Source organism: Setaria italica, chromosome IX (assembly GCF_000263155.2).
Source record: "Setaria italica strain Yugu1 chromosome IX, Setaria_italica_v2.0, whole genome shotgun sequence".
Classification (NCBI taxonomy): Eukaryota; Viridiplantae; Streptophyta; class Magnoliopsida; order Poales; family Poaceae; genus Setaria; species Setaria italica.
The window spans coordinates 50,083,699-50,103,458 of NC_028458.1; the positions used below are offsets into that span (position 1 = coordinate 50,083,699).

Consider the following 19,760-nt stretch of genomic DNA (forward strand, 5'->3'; position numbering starts at 1 on the left):
GCGTGACGGTCCGAGGGGAAAAGGGCGGGGCGTCACGCACCCGAAAGATGCAGTCCAAGGTAGGGAAGGGCCCGGCGAGGTGGGAGGTGGTCCATCCACCGTGTCTGTTGTCCAGAGCTAGAGGGACGCCCTGATCTGACCTGACCTGACCTGACCTGACGGAAGTGTGGTTCCGGCCGGGTTGGGTTGGGGACGGATGGGGATGGTGGCCGTCCAGCTAGAGCGGAGAGGGACAGTTGGGTTTTAGGCGCCGGGCTCCTCCATGCATCTTGGATCCTATCAGGAACGGCAACTTTTTCCGGTAAGTAAACCTTTCGATTCAGACCACAGCTGGGCTTCGTCCTTGCGAGTTTTTGTGCGTCCGGAACCGGCTCTCGAGTCTTGATCGCCGTGACAACGACGGACATGAGTGAGTGTGTTACTAGTAGCAGCGGCGTCGTTCGCCTGTCCGGCCCGGGGCTCCCGGTAGTTGCAGAGCTTCTCGTGGCGAGCCCACGCGCCGACGCGCGCGTCGGGATTGGCATCTGGCGGAAGTGATCTGAATTGGGCGGGACCACTACCGTGGGACGCCCTCCCTTCCCTTCCCTTGGTGCTTGATCCAATCATATCTGCGGCACGACAAGTGGCCACCGTTCCTCGAATCCTCCTCATCTCCTTCCCGTCCGTTCCTCCGTTCGCGACGCGCTACACGTGACCGTTATCGCCTTGGCCGTTCTCCCTTTTCCCGGTCTGTTCTGGGGATTCTCGTTCCAGCTACGCAAAGGAGTTGGTGTGTGCGTTCACTGTTAGCTCCAATCCATGCACGAGAGTTCTCACTGTCAGCTAAGCAGAGGAGCTAGCCTCCAGTCCGTGTAGAGAATTTCTGTAACCGCTCAACGCTACTGGAGGCCTGGAGCAGCTATAACTGGCACTGGCAGCCCAAAAAACTGGTTCTGAAGGTTCGAATGAACTGAGAACGTCTTGTTTTCAGAATTAAGATTCACGCGTTTTTACTTCAAGTTTCTAGTGAATGGCAGCTGTGTCTAGAACGCTGGAATTTTCTCTGGAGTCTTGTAGCGAGTAAACAGGTTCTTGTAAGTTCTCTGTTTTTATTTTGAACTCTGAAGACAACGAAGTGATTTGTTGAGCACTAGTAGCTCAAGGCAGCGCTTGGCATTTGGTGCGGCTGGACCGGGCGGGGCCTGTACCAAAATGCATTGCTGCAAGATGCCAAGGCCAGGCACACAGGTCCACTCGCTATTCATCACCAAACACTGCCATTAGTGCCACCCATCGAACACAATGACCCACAGCCGCTTGCCATGCACGATTAATCAGCCAGCCCTGCCTGCTTCTGATCAGATCAAGTACACAATTCAAATGATGCATCGGGCCAATGGTTTCAACTTTAGCAGAGATGACAGCCAACCTTCTCCGCGCTACAGTGAACATAGAGACACAGGCCAAACGAGAACAATCGCAACGCAGATTACACTGCTCCATCCGTATGTATCATGCATAGACACAGCCACCCAATGGCTCAATGAAACTCTGCAATTTCCGCTAGATTAACGACAGTAGATGGGCTACATCAAATACATTACTTCCTGAATAATTGTGGCTCGACTGGGGACGAGGAAGGTCATAATGCTACAAAGAGGCATGAAAACCGCTGATAGCACAACAATCAGCGCAAACCGAGGCCTGGGAGCGTTTTACACAATAACAATAAAGCTTGGCAGCTTCAGACCATGGGAAATCATGAGGATGATGAGTTGCCGTACTGCCATGGGTTGAACTTGATGGAAGTGACATCTGTCTCGTCACCGACACTGGAGCCATCGATGGCAGCCCGGTGCTCAGTATATTTGCCATTGTATTCATAAATCTCCAACTCACCCCAGGGAGTAGGGGCGACTACATCCGTCAAGTTAAACCATCTGGGTGTAAATTGCTCACCCTTGGCCTCACGAGTTCTTTTCTCAGCTCTCTGTTGTTCCTCCAGCCTGAAAAGTTTGGAGAAACTCAGGTGTAAGGACAAAACTAGAAGGCAGGCACCATGCTCAAAATTACAGCATCAAATAAAATGGGCGTACAAACGAGTGGTCTGAATTCAAGAAAAAGGGGCAGTACCTGCTCTTTTCTGCGCCAGACTTCGACATGTCACCCTTCTCGAGCGCGTATCGGTCAGGCCTCAACCGGGAATCAGATGGCAACAGCTTCTTAGGAGCAGTGTCAAAGCTATTTATTTTGTGAGCAAAGTGTGTGTACTGGTACTTGTCATTCTGTGGGGTTGGAGCAATCCTCCAGATCTGCAGTACGTTTAATGTATGAGCAGTTAAGTGGATCTGACATCCGCAAATATGGGACTGGCATTGCATGAATATAGCAGAAGTCCTAACTAGAAATGATAAGTGAAAGAAACTACCTCCTTCAGCTCAGTGCCTGGAATAGGTTCGCCCTCTTGATCACATGGTTGGCAGCTCATAAACGTATTCCATTTCCCTGTAATCATTATTTTGGGTTCTTCCTCTGCACTGTACACATACCCATCCACCTCATACCGGCCAGCCCTGAAATGTACAGTCTGTTGAGACAAACCCTTGGCAAAACAAAATTGAAAGAACTGACCCCACCCTCGAAACGAACTGTAGACAAAAAGTAGTATAATACTAAAACTGAATAATTGGCAACATGAACTGTCAATTACTGATGCAACAAGAAATTGATGGCCAAGATCATACCCGAACCAGCCGCATGGCTGGAAATATAGCACAGCTTTGTCTCCAGTTGTCAGGTTTGTCATGACCATCTCTCCAGGTGAGTCAACCCATGTGCGCCCAAATATCAGGTTGTTAACCTTTGTTGGTGGTGGCACCAAATCCAAAACGACACCAGATTTTTTAAGTGTCACTCTAGTCCTGTGATATGGAAGTATATAACAGGGGTTAAATTTAGTGATTTCAATAACTGGTTCCAATGCAACCTTCAGAAAGATTTGCAGTTCATTATCAACTCAGCACAAGCCAGCTCCAAGAAACAAATACAATTCTAAATAATCACCTTCCAACTGGGTAAACTTCCAATGAATTTCCCAAGAATTTGGTCTTCAACTTAGATGTGATATCATAAGTAAAATGCTCATTCTCACAATGAGCAACACCCATTGGAGGATGATGGCTTACCTGAAAAAATAAGGGTAAAAAATGTAAAATTAGCAACATTTGTTGATGAAAGTTGTTGGCATTCCAGATATCTGCATTCGTATGGCTAACCTGCTCCGCAAGAAATGTAATGCCCTGGTGGTTAACCATTTCATAAGTCTCTCCAAGGATTGGATTGAAAGGCTTCCATGTACGCTGATATGCAAAGTAGACCGAAACAGCCCATGCAGCTGAAAAATTGACTAAAAGCTAAGTCAACCATGATACGGCATTAGAGTGGTGTTGCAGGTGAGGGAAGGAGAAACTCACAAGCATAAGCCATACGCATGCATGGATCCTCAGATTCATCTGCTTTGTCTAACAACTCACAGTATTCCATCAACTGCAGTCAGTAAGAACAGGTAAAAGCATCAGCACAAAATCATCACATGAAAGATAATGGGAAGTTCCTTTCCGTATGGGGCTCATTTAAGAACAGGAAGAGACTTATATAACAGAATGGGTGACTAAATCTCAGCTTTTAATAGGTCACCACAGCCATAAGGTAGCTTGTAAGATCATTATACCATACATTAGTAATTATTTGGTCAAGGGAAAAACTGCCACAACATCTACAGTTTATGCGCAGAAATATTTTTGAAAGTTGCAGAGGATCAAACAATTGCAGACACACCCTTTAGCGCTCTAATTCATAACTTAGCAGTACAAACCTCGGCCATTTTCTGAAGCATTGTCATTGGTTCAAAAATGATGACTGGAAGTGTCACAAGTGATGTAACATCCGATCCTATGTATTTATGCATCATCTTCCAATAACTGTCACGATCCTGCAAAATAGCCACAGTATCAAAAAACAGCATAGGGGGTGCAGTAATTGGCACAATCAGGTTGAACAACTAAAATACAGAGTCCAAATGACTCATTACTTGCATTCATAAACCAAGCAATTATCAGATTGATAGTTTTATCTAGAAAGAACCAAGCAGTGTGCAACATGAAAGTCACTACACTAAACATGTCGTTCTATATACGAGTACAAATTACTATGTTTTATAGCCTTCAATACCCATGTTCATGTCAAATGGTCAAAAGATACAGAATTTGAACCAAAATACCAAATCACTCTCTACTTCATGACCTATGACTACGAGCAAGCCTGCAAACCATGAATAGGAGTACAGTAAACATGTGATTCCATAGTCAGACAAATCAACTTAGGGTGACACTGAGTCACTGACCAACAAGGTAAGGGTCTGCCAACCAAATGAGTAGATTCATATTCATAGGAGACCAAGAAGAAATCTCAAGATTGGAAGATGGCAATCAACCCCAACACAAAATAATAAAAATACACTCTAAGCATACATAGTCCAAGAAAAATGTGGGAGCACTGTAGTAATCATTAAGGATGTTTAAAGGTTTTGTGATATCCAACAGGGTAGAAGCAGAATATTCTTGTACACTTGATGAAAAAGAAGTATTAAGAAATTAATTTAGCAGAAAAAAATGTATGTTTTTTTAGTTCAAATCAATTTCCCCAGTAAAATGTGAATCGTGTTCCCAATTTGTGTAGTGTTTAAATATAATTTATTCTCGTGACTTCATAGCAACTAGGGATGCAAGTTGCTTTCGAATGGTGTTCTTGGGTTGGCTAATTAATTACAGTAACTTGCCATCATAGTTCATTTCACTCCTCTACATTACACGGCATGCCACTGTAGTTCATTTTATCAAATTTTGGGTCGACCCAATGATCCAAAGGAAATATAATATAGCAACACACTATGCAATGATAATTCGCTTATCCTTACCTCCTGCTTCCATCGCCCCCTCAAGGCCTCTTCTTCAGCGTCATCCGTGCCTCCATCAGGGTTAATAACTTCAAGGCCTTCATAACCGAGCAACCTACAGATATTACACAACAGCTTATTACAAAGAGCCAAGCAACGGCAAACTGTCTCATCTACTACAAAACAATGAATTTGCAGAGGATACCAACGGCAGCCAATTAACCATGTGCATTTCATGAGAATTAAAGTCCAAAAAAGGCAAAGCATAAGTATAAAGTGGAGAGAAAAAACAGGTAAACTTGAAAAGTGAAGAGGCAACAGATGTTGCGCACATCAAAGGAGGTCCATTTTGAAGCAAGTCAAGCCATAGATCGAACTGTTGGCATCGAAATTCAGTACGGATCACATCATATAAACTTTGAATTGTACACTTACATACCATCTAAGCTTCAAAGCATCATATGTTAGTACTTAAATACATACAAAGGAATTATCATTCAACCTAGCATCCACTTTATCACTGTAAGTGAGAATCTATGGCATCAGACTGACAGAAAGGTAGGCATAAATCACTGTATGATAATTGCAAAGCTACTGATCGAACGGTACCGTACAGTTACTAAATAAACAAGCTTGAACTTAGACGAAATACTCAATTCAAAAATTCGCCAGTAACACCGGGCAGGATCAGTTGCAGCAGCCGGGATCGGACTCGGGAGCGCCAGATCACGGAGCGGGGAGGTCCCGATCCCCGCCGATCAGCTCTGTCAGAGCTCCAACGGGGTAGCTCAAGGCGGATCTGAGGAGAAGAGCGGGAGAGAGGGGACGCTATGGGGCCGGACGACTCACCCGTTGACGGATTTGTGCACGGCGGTGCCCCAGCTGCGCACGCCGGCGGCGAACGACGAGAAGAAGCCGCCGCCCGAGGAGGCGGCCCCTCCGGCCTGGTCCTTGGATCCCATCGCCGGCGATCTGCGGGGTCAAGTGCGAGCCGCGGCGCACCAGGGCGTCCGCGTGCGCGTGAGGGGCAGGAGGCTTAGGGTTTGGGGGCGGCGGCCGCAGCGGCTACCTACGTATAGGCGAAGGAAGGGGGAGCGGGGCGGCGGCCGCGATGGCGACGTCGCCGCGTGGAATACGAACGCGAGGAGGAATTTGGAACGGTCGCGGGAGGACCAGAGCACAGGCGCAGGCCGGCGGGGGTTCGGTCAGGTCGAGCCGCCCAGGCGGTGGTGATATTAACGAACCGGGCCGGGCGCGGCGCAACGTGGGCGGGCGAGATGACCACGATGCCCTTCCCACTTTACAATTCCAACTCCGTGATCCGAGTCTCTCCCTCATCCAAATTGTCAAATTTTACACTGACGAAAATTTAGTATGAGAAAGTTCAACCAAAAATATTGGAAAACTTAGTATCTTATACACCAAATTTCAACTGAATTTTTCCTTTCCTCCCTCAAAAAATACGAAGATTTAAATTTTCATAAGATATTTCTTTGGAAGAAAAATAATTAAGCTTGATCTGGGATTTACTACTATATAATATCCTTCTCTTGTGAGATGAGAATAAAGTCAATGAGGAAACAGGACAGCAATGTTTTGTTATTTCGATTCCTAATATGACCTGGCTGTTTAGAAAATCCGTTGATCCCTCCAGTTCCTTTTGAGGTGGAGCACGATCATGGTCGCGCAGTGCCAAAACGGCAAGTCGTCTAATCCTATTCCGATTCCTCCTCTTGCAGTTGCACATGCGAAAGCTGGCCACCGCCGGATCTTCGCTGGAAAAACAACGCTGGTGCCATGAGTATTTGTGGGCCACTAGCGTTCCCACACGCCGTGGTGGGAACGACGAGAGGCGAATATATTATCCAGCCCAGTAGGCCCTCGATGTATTTGGGCCAGATGTGTCTAATAGAGGTGCGCGTGACCATCCTCCCGGCCCATATGTACAGCCCGACTTTTCCTCCTTCCTGGGCCATGTATCAGTCCGCCCTTCTCCTTTTTGCTGCGTCTCCATTTTCTTCCAGCCCCGCTTGCTGACATCTCATGGAGCCCGTACCGTGCTCGCGCCACCGTCCGGCGGTCTGCAATCGCACTAGCCCGCTGCACGCCACCCCCAGGCACATGGCCGACGCCCTCCCATGGTTGTTGCCGACTGCTGCATCCGGCGACCTGACGTCGATCACCGAGGGGAGGGACGGGCAACAACCGCCCCCCCTCCCCAACTTGCCAAGCTGGGGCTGAGCGGCAATTCGCCGGACACGACGGCCTGCGGCTGCTATGGACATGACGGCGTGCTGGGCCTTTGTCCGCGCAGGACGACGACTTTGTTACAGTTCGAATTATTTGGACAATCTTAAACAACAAAAAGAAAACGTGATGGTTTTTGCTTGCGGCAGCAACCTGAATGGCCTCATTTTGGCGCCGTTTCACGATCAGTCGATCACCGCGTCCACCAGAGCCACCACTGCGGCAAGAGGCTATTATCAACATTCCCAAAAAGCACGGTACGAGAAATCGAGCTCTCTAGACCACACCCACCGTCCAAAGCTACACTCCCGCCAAGATCCTCCCGACAAACCTCCGAGTAAAAAATATCACCGTCACAGCCGCGCTAGTGGTGGACCCGAAAGGCATCACGCCACGCTAAAATCTTAGGATCAACCTCGCCGTAACCAACCAAAAACTACTCGCATCACCACCATGGAAAGACGCACTCCGAGTTGCTGCATCAAATGGGCGGCCGTCCTCGTGCGCCACGCAACACATCTTTTCCCTCTACCTCACCTCACCTCAGGCGGGGGGTGGGGGGGTGGGGGGGGGGGGGGGGGGGCGTGGTGGTGAATCGTGACCACTCGTCGTATCAGGAAGGGTGCCGGTTATTTTTAAAGTTAAATACAAGTAAATAAAATAATTAAGTACTACCGGGCCCGGTTGCCCCTGTAGCAGGGTCGTGCCGGCATGTGTGCTGGTAGCCGGCGGCATCGGCGCCCGTACGCGCCAGATGTGAGACGGGATCGAGCGAGCGAGGACGACGAGGAGATCAGATAACCCAATTTTCCGCAGCCGCAGATCACCGGCTGGGGCCCCGCGAGAGGAGACGCGCCGCGACTGGGCCGCTATCCCGCGCTCGAGTTTTCCTTAATATTTTATCCCCCGGGCCCGATCCTTCCGGACCGACGGCCCCGATCGCGCCACGCCGCCCTGGGCAGGGCCCCGAGAAGGTTCGGATGCCCCCGATTTTCTAATCCCGGCACACACAGAGAGGAGGGGGATAGCGAGCGAGCGGGCACACCGTCCCCCGCATTATTCTTTTCGGATTTGCTCCGCCTCCATGCCCGTGTCCATCACAGGCTGCATCACATCACCATCGCCCACACCCAGCACCCGCGGCGCGGCGGCGGCGGCGGCGCCACCACCAGCGCCAGCGCAGGCGGTGGCGGGCACGGTTGCCCCGGCCGGCGCGGGATACAGGACTGCTCTTCCTCGGCGGCGTCCCCTCCTGCCAAGCTAAGGTCAGCCTCGCCCCGTCCCCTTCGCGTTACTCGTTTTGTTTTTTCCTTTGGCGGTCAAGCGAAGCCGGAAAAGCTGCTTTTCACGGGCGGATTTTGGCGCCCCGTTCTCCAGGATCCGAGGAGGAGAGCTGCTGTGATCGGTTCTGGCCTGTAGTCCATGCCGAAGTGCTACAATTTTAGTTTTTAGAAGGGGATGTGGGTACGACTGAGGAGGATCCGCTGTTTGGTTGCTTTTTGCTCACGCGGTAGCATGGATGAAGGGAGTAGCTCACCATTTTTGTTGTGATCAGCCTTCTCTGTCTTGCTTCCCGGCGTGATTTTAGGCTTGTTGATCCGCGTCTTCAATTGTTTCTTTACTCATTGAGGAACTCGTCAGTTCTTAGTATTAATGGCAAATTAGTGTGTTTATATAGAGCAAGATCCATCGCTGTTATTACGGATAGGTAAGATTTGTACTACACAAAGAAGATTTTAGTGTGGATTTTATGCTCGTTTGTTTTTCTGCACTTGACAAATTTGTTACTGACTGCAAAAGGTGAAATGAAACATGTAAACAGGCGAGATTTCGTGGAGGTCACCAATGGGTCTGGATAATACTTATGGCGAGCTATCTGGCATGTTCTGTGGAGGCTTGTCTTACGATGGTTACGCAGACCACAGCAGCTCAAGTGATTATTTCAGGTTCATAGATCCACTGCCTGCGGTTGTGCCCCAGATCGCAGCAGAGCCCTATTCCAATCCTTCATCCACCGTGTCGAGGGCCAACACTGAAACTGACAACCCGGAGGATTGGGAGTTCATCTCAGATGAGTCCCTCAACTATATTAGCCGGATGCTCATGGAGGAGGATATTGATGAGAAATGCAGCATGTACCAGGCGGAGTCAGCAGCACTACGTGCTGCTGCAAAGCCATTCTACGACATTCTTGGGCACAAGTTTCCACCGTCTCCTGATCACCAGCTGACCCCTTGGTCTGTGGACAGCCCCAGTGAGAGTGGCAGTAGCAGTCGTACACAATCTGTGGCAAGTACTGTTACTAGCAGCAGTGTTGGTGGTGCAGTGGATAGCAATCGGCGCTACGATGCTGGACGCAGTGGACAGATGGAATCTTATCGAGGCTTGTGTGGTCAGTCTTCTCAGCCGCTCGTTGGTCCATCAAGTGACGCATGCAGTGCAGCGGGTGTGCTAGAAGATCCTTTGATCACAAATGGGAGGATCCCTGAGTATTTGTTTGAGAGCCTTCCAACTTGGGATTTCAGGAGAGGCATCGAGGAAGCCCAGAAGTTTCTTCCTGTTAGGAATAAACTAGTAATTGATTTAGAAGCTGGTGGTGTTGCTAGACCCCAAGAAGCAAGGAAAGATGTTTCTTTAAATGCTAGGAAGGCAGATGTGTTGAACAGCAGGAAAAACAGACAGAGTGAAGACCTTGACCTGATGGAAGGACGGAACATTAAACAGTCTGCATTTTGTTCTGATGAGCCTGATTGGATTGAGATGTTTGATGATTTGCTTCGACAAACTGAGAAGAAGGCTACAGATCTGCGAGAGCTGATGCGCAATGAAGCTTCCAAGAATTCTCAGGTCACTCAGACGAAAGGGCCAAGTGGGCCACGGACACGAGGAAGGAAACCAACAAAGAAGGATGTGGTGGACCTTAGGACTATCCTCATCCACTGTGCACAGGCTGTGGCAGCAGATGACCGCAGAACTGCTAATGAATTGTTAAAACAAATAAGGCATCATTCCAAGCCAAATGGTGATGGCGCCCAGAGGTTGGCACATTGCTTTGCAGATGGTCTTGAGGCTCGCTTAGCAGGCACAGGGAGTCAGCTTTACCACAAGCTTGTGGCAAAACGTACAACTGCCTCTGACATGCTTAAAGCCTACCACCTTTACCTGGCAGCATGCCCATTTAAGAGGCTTTCACATTTTCTTTCCAATCAGACAATCTTGAGTATGATAAAAAATGCATCAAAGGTGCATATCATTGACTTTGGCATTTATTTTGGCTTCCAATGGCCATGCCTAATCAGGCGCCTCTCCAAGAGGGAAGGTGGTCCGCCTGTTCTTCGCATCACTGGAATTGATGTACCTCAGCCAGGTTTCCGACCTACCGAGAGAATTGAAGAGACTGGACAAAGGCTTGCAGAATATGCTAAGAAGTTTAATGTCCCTTTTGAGTACCAGGGAATAGCATCAAAGTGGGAAACCATCCGTGTTGAGGATCTCAAAATTGGCAAGGATGAAGTTGTGATTGTTAATTGCCTGTACCGGTTCAGGAACTTGATTGATGAAACAGTTGCTGTAGACAGCCCTAGGAATAGGGTGCTCAACACCATAAGGCAAGTCAACCCAGCTATTTTCATCCATGGAATTGTGAATGGGTCATACAGCGTTCCCTTCTTCATCACACGTTTCCGTGAGGCATTGTTCCATTTCTCCGCATTGTTTGACATGCTAGAGACAACTGTCCCACGGGATGATGCCCAGCGTGCACTTATAGAGAGGGATCTGTTTGGCCGAGAGGCACTCAATGTTATTGCATGTGAGGGCTCAGACAGAGTTGAGAGACCCGAGACGTACAAACAGTGGCAGGTGAGGAACCTCAGGGCTGGATTTGTTCAATCGCCTTTAAACCAAGAAATTGTGATGAAAGCCAAGGACAAAGTAAAAGACATTTATCACAAGGACTTCGTCATAGATGAAGACAGCGGATGGCTCCTGCAAGGCTGGAAAGGAAGGATAATCTATGCCATATCTACATGGAAGCCTAAGAATAACTAGGTTCTTGGTCTCATTCTGCGTCTCCTATCCCATTTTGAAGCCTTGGAGGGGGGCTAATCACAGTCATGCTATTTTTTCTGGTTTGGACCTTGACCTGTGAACCTGTGTGCTCAAGGTAAGCTGCAAGCTAAGTTTGGTGCAACATTGAATAAATTGATGGGGTAGTTACCATATAGTATTTCAGTAATGTTGGTCTAACAGACCTGTTCTCAGAGCATAGTTGTGACAATGACATGAAATGTTTTGTCTCCAGGAAATGGCTTGAAGAACGAACAATTATCAATGTGATAGCTTTGTTAGATTTACATCTCTCCAGCTGGTGCTGCGATAAACTGGAGAAAAGGAGCAGTTGTTGACCTCTCTTCCTTGGCGTTGGTATCATCACCCTTATTTAATTCGTAGTTTTCTTCTTTCCAGTTACTTCCATGACCATCCTATTAGCAATAACCAGATCTCAGCTTCTATTATTAGTTAATTAGCTAGCCAACTACCTGCTGTCTTGAGCTCTGTATTTTTTTTACTTGTATCCATCCATGTTGGCAAACATGAGTCCGGTTTTGAGCTTCAGCAGATCAAATATTCCCCAACGAGTAAGCTAAATTATCTACCTTCGTTCTATGAGAATGGCTGGTGCTGTTTGTGTGAACTATAGTTAATATCTCATGAAGTGCTTTGCTTTTGGTCGATCTATTCTTCATTTATTTATTTCGAGCGATGCGTTTTTGTCACAAAATGAGTCCATAAACTTGAGTGGAGCACTAATTTGAGAATATTAATAGAAAAGTAGTGCTACAGATCAGCATAGTACTTGCTTTTCTGTGGCGATAACTAGTGCATGGTGCCACCACAAGGTTGACATGATATCACAGGACTGGCAGGTGGCAACCACTATCTCCGTATCTTCATTTTATTATGCGTTGTGTGGCTTATCTTTTCTTAGTCGCAGGTTGATTTTGTTGTTGGGCAACTGATAATTGGGTTGACTTTTAAGAGCCACTTATATGATAATTGTTTAACGCTTTATGTTCTCTGCATAACTGAATTTGTTGGAATCTTTGTATTGTCTGTATTGCCGTCCACAGTATCCTAACTCTTTTTTGATAAATAGAGGTTGGAGTAGAATGCAATGAAAGGTCAATCTGGCTGCAATGCCTAGATTCGCCATAACTTTGAAGGCCTTTCTTCTTAACCTCATATTGTTCTCATGATTGACCAATATTAATTGCCATCCGAGATATGATGCCGACTTCTTGTCTCAGGTGAAACTCGAGGCAAACCAAGCTGAGCCTTGTTTGCAACTTGCATGAACGGGCAGTGTTCTATGAAAGCCTCCTCCAAGTTGACTAGCGTCAGGCTCAAGTTGCACAGAGCTGTTTAGAAGTGTCCATGCTTTTCCGCTCTCGTTCGCTCATCACCGTGTCATTCCTGTAGTGGAGACCAGGGCTGGGCGACCGTGATCACAGCCGCGAAATCAATTCGAGGCGGCACGGCACGTCTCGGCTCGTGTCATGTGAGCCGGGGGTGTAAAGGAAGATAAAGGCGACGGGGACATGGAACCAACAGGGGGGGCTCAGGCTCAGCTTGTGAACTGAAAGAGGCCTCGCGCCGTGATGATGGCGCTGATGTCTCTCCGGTCTGAGGGCATGCTTTGAGGTGTTGTTTTCCCCATCTGTGATTCCCTGGTGTAAAGGGAAAGCGGCATCCATGAGAGGCCCATGTTTTTTCCCCTCATTATCGCGTTTTATCGGTTGATTAACTGCTTATTCTGTTTGCATTTGTTGTGAACCAAGCATTGTAGGAGTAGCTTGCACGTATGACATATCACCTGCCATCGTTGAGAGGGTGGAGAAAAGGGTGGGACTGAAGAAGAGACCCTTGACCTTGAGGATGGGCCAAGCTTCGTTTCCTTCTCTGTTCTGAAAGACTTACAATTCTGCTCTGCATGTTAAGAGTCCTGACGGCGCAGTGCAGAGAGAGAGAGAGAGAGAGCGAGGGAGTCGCTCGGGTAAAAGCACGATTAGGACTTTATTACAGGCACGGGAAGGGTGAACGCTCACAGCAGGCGTTAACCACTTTGCAGTGGGCCTGCACTGCGAAGACTGTAGAAGCCTGATGTAGGCTTTTCTTTAAGCCCACACCAGGCATGGAAGAGCTTCTTCTATAAGCTCGAAATTGTGGGAACGTCAGTTTGGGCCCAATACCTTCATTCTCCCTGCAAGGCTGCTGCCATGGTAGTATATCTTCTGGAACAAAATAGCAACCAAGGTACTAGGTTGGCAATATTTTAGCGTGTAGTATGTATGACTTAGGTTGTGCAAGTATTTTCAAACTAATGTAGAGGATTCCCATCAATGATAGATTGGTTTTATGGCCATTAACTTTCCACACTAGATTATCTACCCTCCTAATCTAGGATATCTAAACTATGATCTTCTGCACGTTCTTTGGCTGATATATTCAGAAATCGGTTGGTTGAGACTAATTGCAAAGCCGCAAAGGGATCGTCAGTTTGGCACCTTTTGTCGTTAATCGAACCTGACGCAACGTGCCAACAACTCCTTGGATTCATGCGCAAACTCATGTCGACTAGGTTTACCAACTTTCAAGCTTCATCATTTCCCAGTAGTCATTCATCCATAGGAAAAATATCATTTCAGTCATTATCTTTTTATTAAGAAACTGATCATTAATTCCTCGTGTTTTCGCCGGGGGGCTACGCTTATCCGGCCGAGCAGCAAGCTCCCATCCCAGGGCTCGATGGTCACACGAACGATGACAGGCGCAAGCAAGTACGCAACAAAAGGCCGCCGATCCAAACAAAAAACGGAGCCAGTGACAAACTGCAGATCCATGATCCATCCACCTCACCCGTCTGAGCTGACGGCCGCCAATTATGCGGGACGGGACGGGACGGGATCGCTGGCCCTGGCCCTGTGGACAAGCGAAAGCCTCCAGCCTCCTGCCTTTGCCGTCCCCATGGGGCAGCACGGTGGCCACGAACGCCGGATTCATCTCACACGTACCGCTCCTCTCGTGCCCTCGTCCCCGTCAGAAGTAATCCCCGGATAATTCCACGCCACTAGTGCGGGGCCCACGCGGATAAGCGCTGAGCTGGACGTGGTTTCGATGGCCGCAAGCTTGATCCGCTCCAGCAGCGATTGCTCGGCCAGCCCGGCCCACCGGGGTTTGTCCCCTAGCTGCCTGCCTTCTGGTTCTATAATTCTTCTGTTGCCATCATGTCCTGCCCAAATCATTTTAGTTTGCTGTCCAGATAAAATGTCAAGGGAGACACTCATGTGTGTCGTTGATCATTGTTCGGAGTTTCTAGCTCGTTTTTCAGTGTGAGATGGTGTCTGGTCTATGTTTTTTTTACGCGAACTGGTAAAAGAGCTGCCCTCTGTATTTAAAAATAGGGATAGCCGGATGGCCAAGTTCACAAAATTACACCCCGCCAAAAACGACGAGGAAAATAGAAAAAAGAAAAGAAAGCTGTATGTGTTAGAGACTCTCTCTCTCTGTACAAGGTTAGCTAAATGTTTTGCTCCTACCATGATCCAGGTTAAAATCTCATCTTTGATTTTTGAGGATAGTATTGTCGTTGATGCCTCGACGTGATTAAAAATTGTGCGATCTTTCCAAACCTTCCAACAAATCAGGATGACAAGCGACTTCAACCCTTTACGTGGCACACCGACCGTCGACGCTCTAGCAGACCACCAGCTGTGAACTGATTGTTGGATATGATTCGAATTATAACGTGTCTTGTGGGGACGCCTGCAGGACCTACGGTTCGGGTTATATGATTAACGGATTTGTTTTCGTATTTAGCTGCAATCAGTTTAGTCCACCCTATATATACATCTTGTAAGTCACATAGGAAGAGTAAGACGACTTATTGTATTCCTCACGTTGTAACTCTTCAATTATAGTGAAGATCGCCGATTGACGTCCGTGATTTTTTGCCGCAAGAGTTTTTCACATAAAAATCGTGTCTTGTGTTTGATCATATTTTCACTTTATTTGCTAATAAGTGGTACCGGAACTGGCCACGAGATTCGATTGGAAAATAAATTAGCGTTCCAGTCCCTGTTCGTCGCCGCCGCCGTTTTTTTCCTTCGCCGAACGCACCTGCTATCAGGCGGTTCATCAATTTGGTGGCTTGTCGCTCGTGCGCGTCATCTGTTGTCGTGCGTTGCTGCCTCGATTTCGAGGCGGAGTCCAACGGCATCAGGTGCCGTCTTCAGGTCGAGTTCCTCGGCCGTTCAGTTTCACGCGTCCACCAGCGTAGAGTTTCTGTTCCGAGGAGTCGGCGAGCTCCGTGTGCAGGCGGCGGGCCCTAGACGAAGTCGCCGAGTTCGAGACCACAAATCAAGCCGCTGCTGGCCTGCTGCCGTCTCCTCCCTGATGGAGAAATAACCTGCTGCCGCACTACTGTTCACGCAGATCGAGGTGCAGAGGTGCAAGACGTCCAGAAGCGGAGGAAATTCCTACTGCTGTTTGTGTGCAAGCATCGAGCCATCGAGGTGGAGTACAGGCTCCGCTCGTTGTCCTCGCGCTCTCAATTTTGAGCAGATTTGCTACGGCCACACGGAGGTCTACCAGGAGATTTCAGTAGCTCTTTGCTAATCGTACACAGGAGGCGTACACAGGCTGCAGGTTTTGTGCTAGGGTTACACAGTAACATACCTAAATAGATTATTACTGCAGATTATTTTCTTCTGGTTCTTTCTTCCAAATGGTTTCGATGAAGTATGATATTCCGCTGCTGGATCGAGATACAAGGTTCGTATTATGGCAAGTCAAGATGCGAGCTGTTTTAGCGCAAGCTGATTTGGATGATGCGCTTGAGAAATTCGGGAACAAGATTCAAAGTCCTGGACCGATGATGAGAAGAGAAAAGATCGTAAGGTCTTTTCTCATATTCATCTTCATCTTTCAAATAATTTTTTGCAAGAGATTTTGCAGGAGAAAACCGTTGCTGCTTTATGGCTCAAATTGAAGTCAATTTACATGTCTAAAGATTTGACAAGCAAGATGCATATGAAGATGAAGTTGTATACGCACAAGTTGCAAGAAGGTGGTTCTGTGCCTAACCATCTTTCGGTCTTTAAGGAGATTGTTGCTGACCTACAGTCTATGGAGATAAAATATGATGATGAGGACTTCGGTCTTATTCTTTTGTGCTCATTGCCTAGTTCTTTTGCAAACTTCAAAGATACCATATTATATAGTCATGATACTCTAACCATGAATGAAGTTTATGAAGCATTGCAAGCTAAGGAAAAGATGAAACAGATGGTGTCTACTGAAGGTTTAGCTTCCAATGGAGAAGCTTTGTCTGTGCATGGCAGGACACAAAATAAATAAAATAATGAATATAGAGGCAAGAGTTCGAATGGTTATAGGGACATTCAAAGTCTAGAGGCAAGGATGAGAAATTCTGCAATTATTGCAAGAAGAAGACTCATTTTATATCTGAGTGCTACAAGTTGAAGAACAGGGAAAAGAGAATTGGCACGTATAGATCGAAAGGTAAATCTGATGAAGTTAATGCTTTTGTTGCTGCTACTTCAGATCGTTTTGAGGTTCTTGTTGCTTTTGCTGGATGTGCAAATAGTGGTGATGAATGGATTCTTGATTCTGCTGCTTTCTTTCATATATGCATTAATAGAGATTGGTTCATCACTTATGATTCTGTCCTAGGTGGTTCTGTTAGAATGGGTGATGATAGATCACATCAGATGATTGGCATTGGATCCGTCCAGATTAAGATGCACGATGGTATTACTACAACTTTGACATATGTGAGGCATATTCCAGAGTAAGAATCTTATTTCTTTGAGTACTCTTGATGGCAAAGGGTACAAGTACTCCGGTGGAGACGGAGTTTTGAAAGTGTCAAAAGGTTCTCTTATTGTTATGAAAGATGATTTGAAATCTGCCAATTTGTATCGTATTTGTCGTACTACAATTACAGGTGATGCCGCTATAATTTCTAATTTATTATCTACTTCTGATGCTACTAATCTTTGGCATATGAGTGAGCTTGACTTGGCAGTGCTAAGAAAGAGAGGACTTCTCGATAGGCATAACATTAGCAAGTTGGATTTCTGTGAGCATTGTGTGTTTGACAAACATAAGAGGGTGAAATTCAATACATCTACTCATACAAGTAAAGGTATTCTTAATTATGTGCATTCTGATTTATGGGGACCATCTCACAAGCCTTCTCTTGGTGATGCTCATTAGATCGTAATTGATGATTATTCTAGAAACGTATGGCCTTATTTCTTGAAAGACAAATCAGAAGCATTTTCAGCATTTAAAGAGTGAAAGATTACGGTTGAAAACCAAACTGAAAAGAAAGTTAAGAAGCTTCGCATTGATAATGGGATGGAATTATGTTCTAATGAATTTAAGTCATATTGCAAATCTGAAGGCATTGTTAGGCACTACACTGTTCCTTATACATCCTAACAGAATGGTGTAGCTGAGCGTATGAACAAGACTATCATCTCTAAGGCCCGTTGCATGTTGTCTGATTTTGGTCTGAATAGATGTTTTTGGCTGAAGCTGCTTCCACTAGTTGCTATCGTTCACCAATATTGCCATTGATAAGAAAAACTCCAATTGAGGTATGGTCTGGTTCTCCAATTGATTATTCACAATTGAGAGTTTTGGTTGCACTGCTTATGCTCATGTTGATAATGATAAATTAGAGCCTAGAACTATTAAGTGCATCTTTTTTTATCAACCTGGTGTTAAAAGTTATAAGTTGTGGAATCCACAAACTCGAAAGGTTGTAATTAGCAGGAGAACCAGAGGGTCCTCCACAACAATCTATTGCATCTGATAGAGCTAGCAGGGCTCCTAAGACAAGTTGATTGAAGAATGCAATATTGCTTATGCCCTGCGTGTTGCAGAAGACATTGAAGGTGTTGAACCTTCTAATTATTCTGAGACTATTACTTCTGCTGATGGTAACAATTGGATGACCGCTATGCAAGATGAGATGGAGTCACTTGAAAAGAATGGTACTTGGGATTTAGTAAAATTGCCTAAGGATAAAAAGCCTATTCGTTGCAAATGGATTTTCAAAAGAAAGGAAGCTATTTCTCCAAGTGAGCCAGCAAGGTATAAAGCAAGGTTGGTTGCTAAAGGCTATAGCCAGATTCCAAGTATTGATTTTAATGATGTCTTTTCTCCAGTAGTGAAGCATAGTTCCATTCGTACTTTGTTGAGTATTGTTGCTATGCATGATTATGAGTTGGAGCAGTTAGATGTTAAAACTGCATTCTTACTGGGAGTTAGAAGAGATCATTTATATGGACCAACATGAAGGTTTTGTTATTCCTAGAAAAGAAAACCTTGTCTGTGGCTTGAAACAATCTCCTAGGCAATGGTATAAGAGATTTGACTCATTTACGCTCTCTCATAGTTTTAAGCGGTCGGATTATGATAGCTGTGTCTATTTGAACATAGTTAATGGTTTAGCTATTTATTTGCTTCTTTATGTTGACAATATATTGATTGCTGCAAAAGATAAATCAGAAATAGCTAAGTTAAAAGTACAATTGAATTTAGAATTTGAGATGAAGGATTTTGGTGCAGCTAAGAAAATTCTTGGTATGGAAATTATCAGAGATAGAAAATCTGGTATGTTATATCTCAGTCAACTTATATTGAAAAGGTCCTTCGTCGTTTTAATATGCATAATGCAAAACCAGTGAGTACTTCGTTAGCTGCACATTTCAAATTATCTTCAGCATTTTGTATAGTGAAGTACATGTCTAGAGTTCCATATTCCAGTGGAGTTGATTCAATTATATATGCCATGGTCTGTTCTCGTCCTGATTTATCTCATTCATTGAGTGTTGTCAGTAGATACATGGCTAATTTTGGTAGAAAGTATTGGAATGCAGTTCAGTGGATTTTCATATATCTGTGTGGTACTTCTAATGCTTGTTTGTAGTTTGGGAAATCTAAAGATGGACTTGTTGATTATGTTGATTTTGATTATGCTGGTGATTTGGATAAGAGGATGTCTCTCACAGGTTATGTTTTCACCGTTGATGGTTGTGCTGTTAGTTAGAAAGCAAGTTTACATGCTACTGTTGCTTTGTTCACTACTGAAGCTGAATATATGGCTATTTCTGAAGCTTGTAAAGAAGCTATTTGGTAGAGGTTTATACTCTGAGCTTTGCGGGATTTCTTCTTGCATTACTATACATTGTGATAGTCAAAGTGCTATGTGCCTTACTAAAAATCGGATGTTTCATGAAAGAGCAAAGCACATTGACGTGAGGTATCATTTTATTCGAGACGTTATTGCTGAAGGTGATGTTAAAGTATGCAAGATAAATACTCATGACAATCCAGCTAATATGATGACTAAACTTGTTCCTACAGCTAAGTTTGAGCTCTGCTCAAGCTTGGTTGGTGCTAAAGTTTAAGTCCTAGCGACTTTGGCGTCGGTGATTATTTATTATTAAAGTGAGTTCATTAATGATACTTCATTTGCTACAAATGG

At 45.9% G+C, this 19,760-nt stretch overlaps 2 protein-coding genes across 3 annotated transcripts; one reads left to right on the forward strand and one right to left on the reverse strand.

Annotated features, from left to right (window-relative positions):
* Positions 1-1,515: 1,515 nt before the first annotated feature.
* On the reverse strand, positions 1,516-6,136 carry LOC101758106 (oxysterol-binding protein-related protein 3A). Its single transcript, XM_004984666.2, has 10 exons — positions 5,783-6,136; positions 4,955-5,048; positions 3,854-3,970; positions 3,453-3,525; positions 3,255-3,373; positions 3,043-3,164; positions 2,724-2,900; positions 2,408-2,552; positions 2,113-2,291; positions 1,516-1,985 (listed from the first exon to the last, which is right to left on the reverse strand). Exons 1-10 carry the CDS (start codon positions 5,893-5,895, stop codon positions 1,739-1,741), a joined length of 1,386 nt encoding a protein of 461 aa, XP_004984723.1. The 5' UTR covers positions 5,896-6,136; the 3' UTR covers positions 1,516-1,738.
* A 2,050-nt stretch (positions 6,137-8,186) lies between these two features.
* Positions 8,187-11,914, forward strand: LOC101757433 (scarecrow-like protein 9). Of its 2 annotated transcripts, none has more exons than XM_004984664.3 (3): positions 8,187-8,445; positions 8,981-11,345; positions 11,484-11,914. In XM_004984664.3, the coding sequence occupies exon 2, from the start codon at positions 9,026-9,028 to the stop codon at positions 11,228-11,230; it is 2,205 nt and encodes a 734-aa protein (XP_004984721.1). In that variant the 5' UTR covers positions 8,187-8,445; positions 8,981-9,025; the 3' UTR covers positions 11,231-11,345; positions 11,484-11,914. The 2 variants fall into 2 exon arrangements, with proteins under 2 accessions (XP_004984721.1, XP_004984720.1); XM_004984663.3 differs by having other exon boundaries at positions 8,189-8,445; positions 9,003-11,345.
* The last annotated feature ends 7,846 nt before the right edge of the window (positions 11,915-19,760 follow it).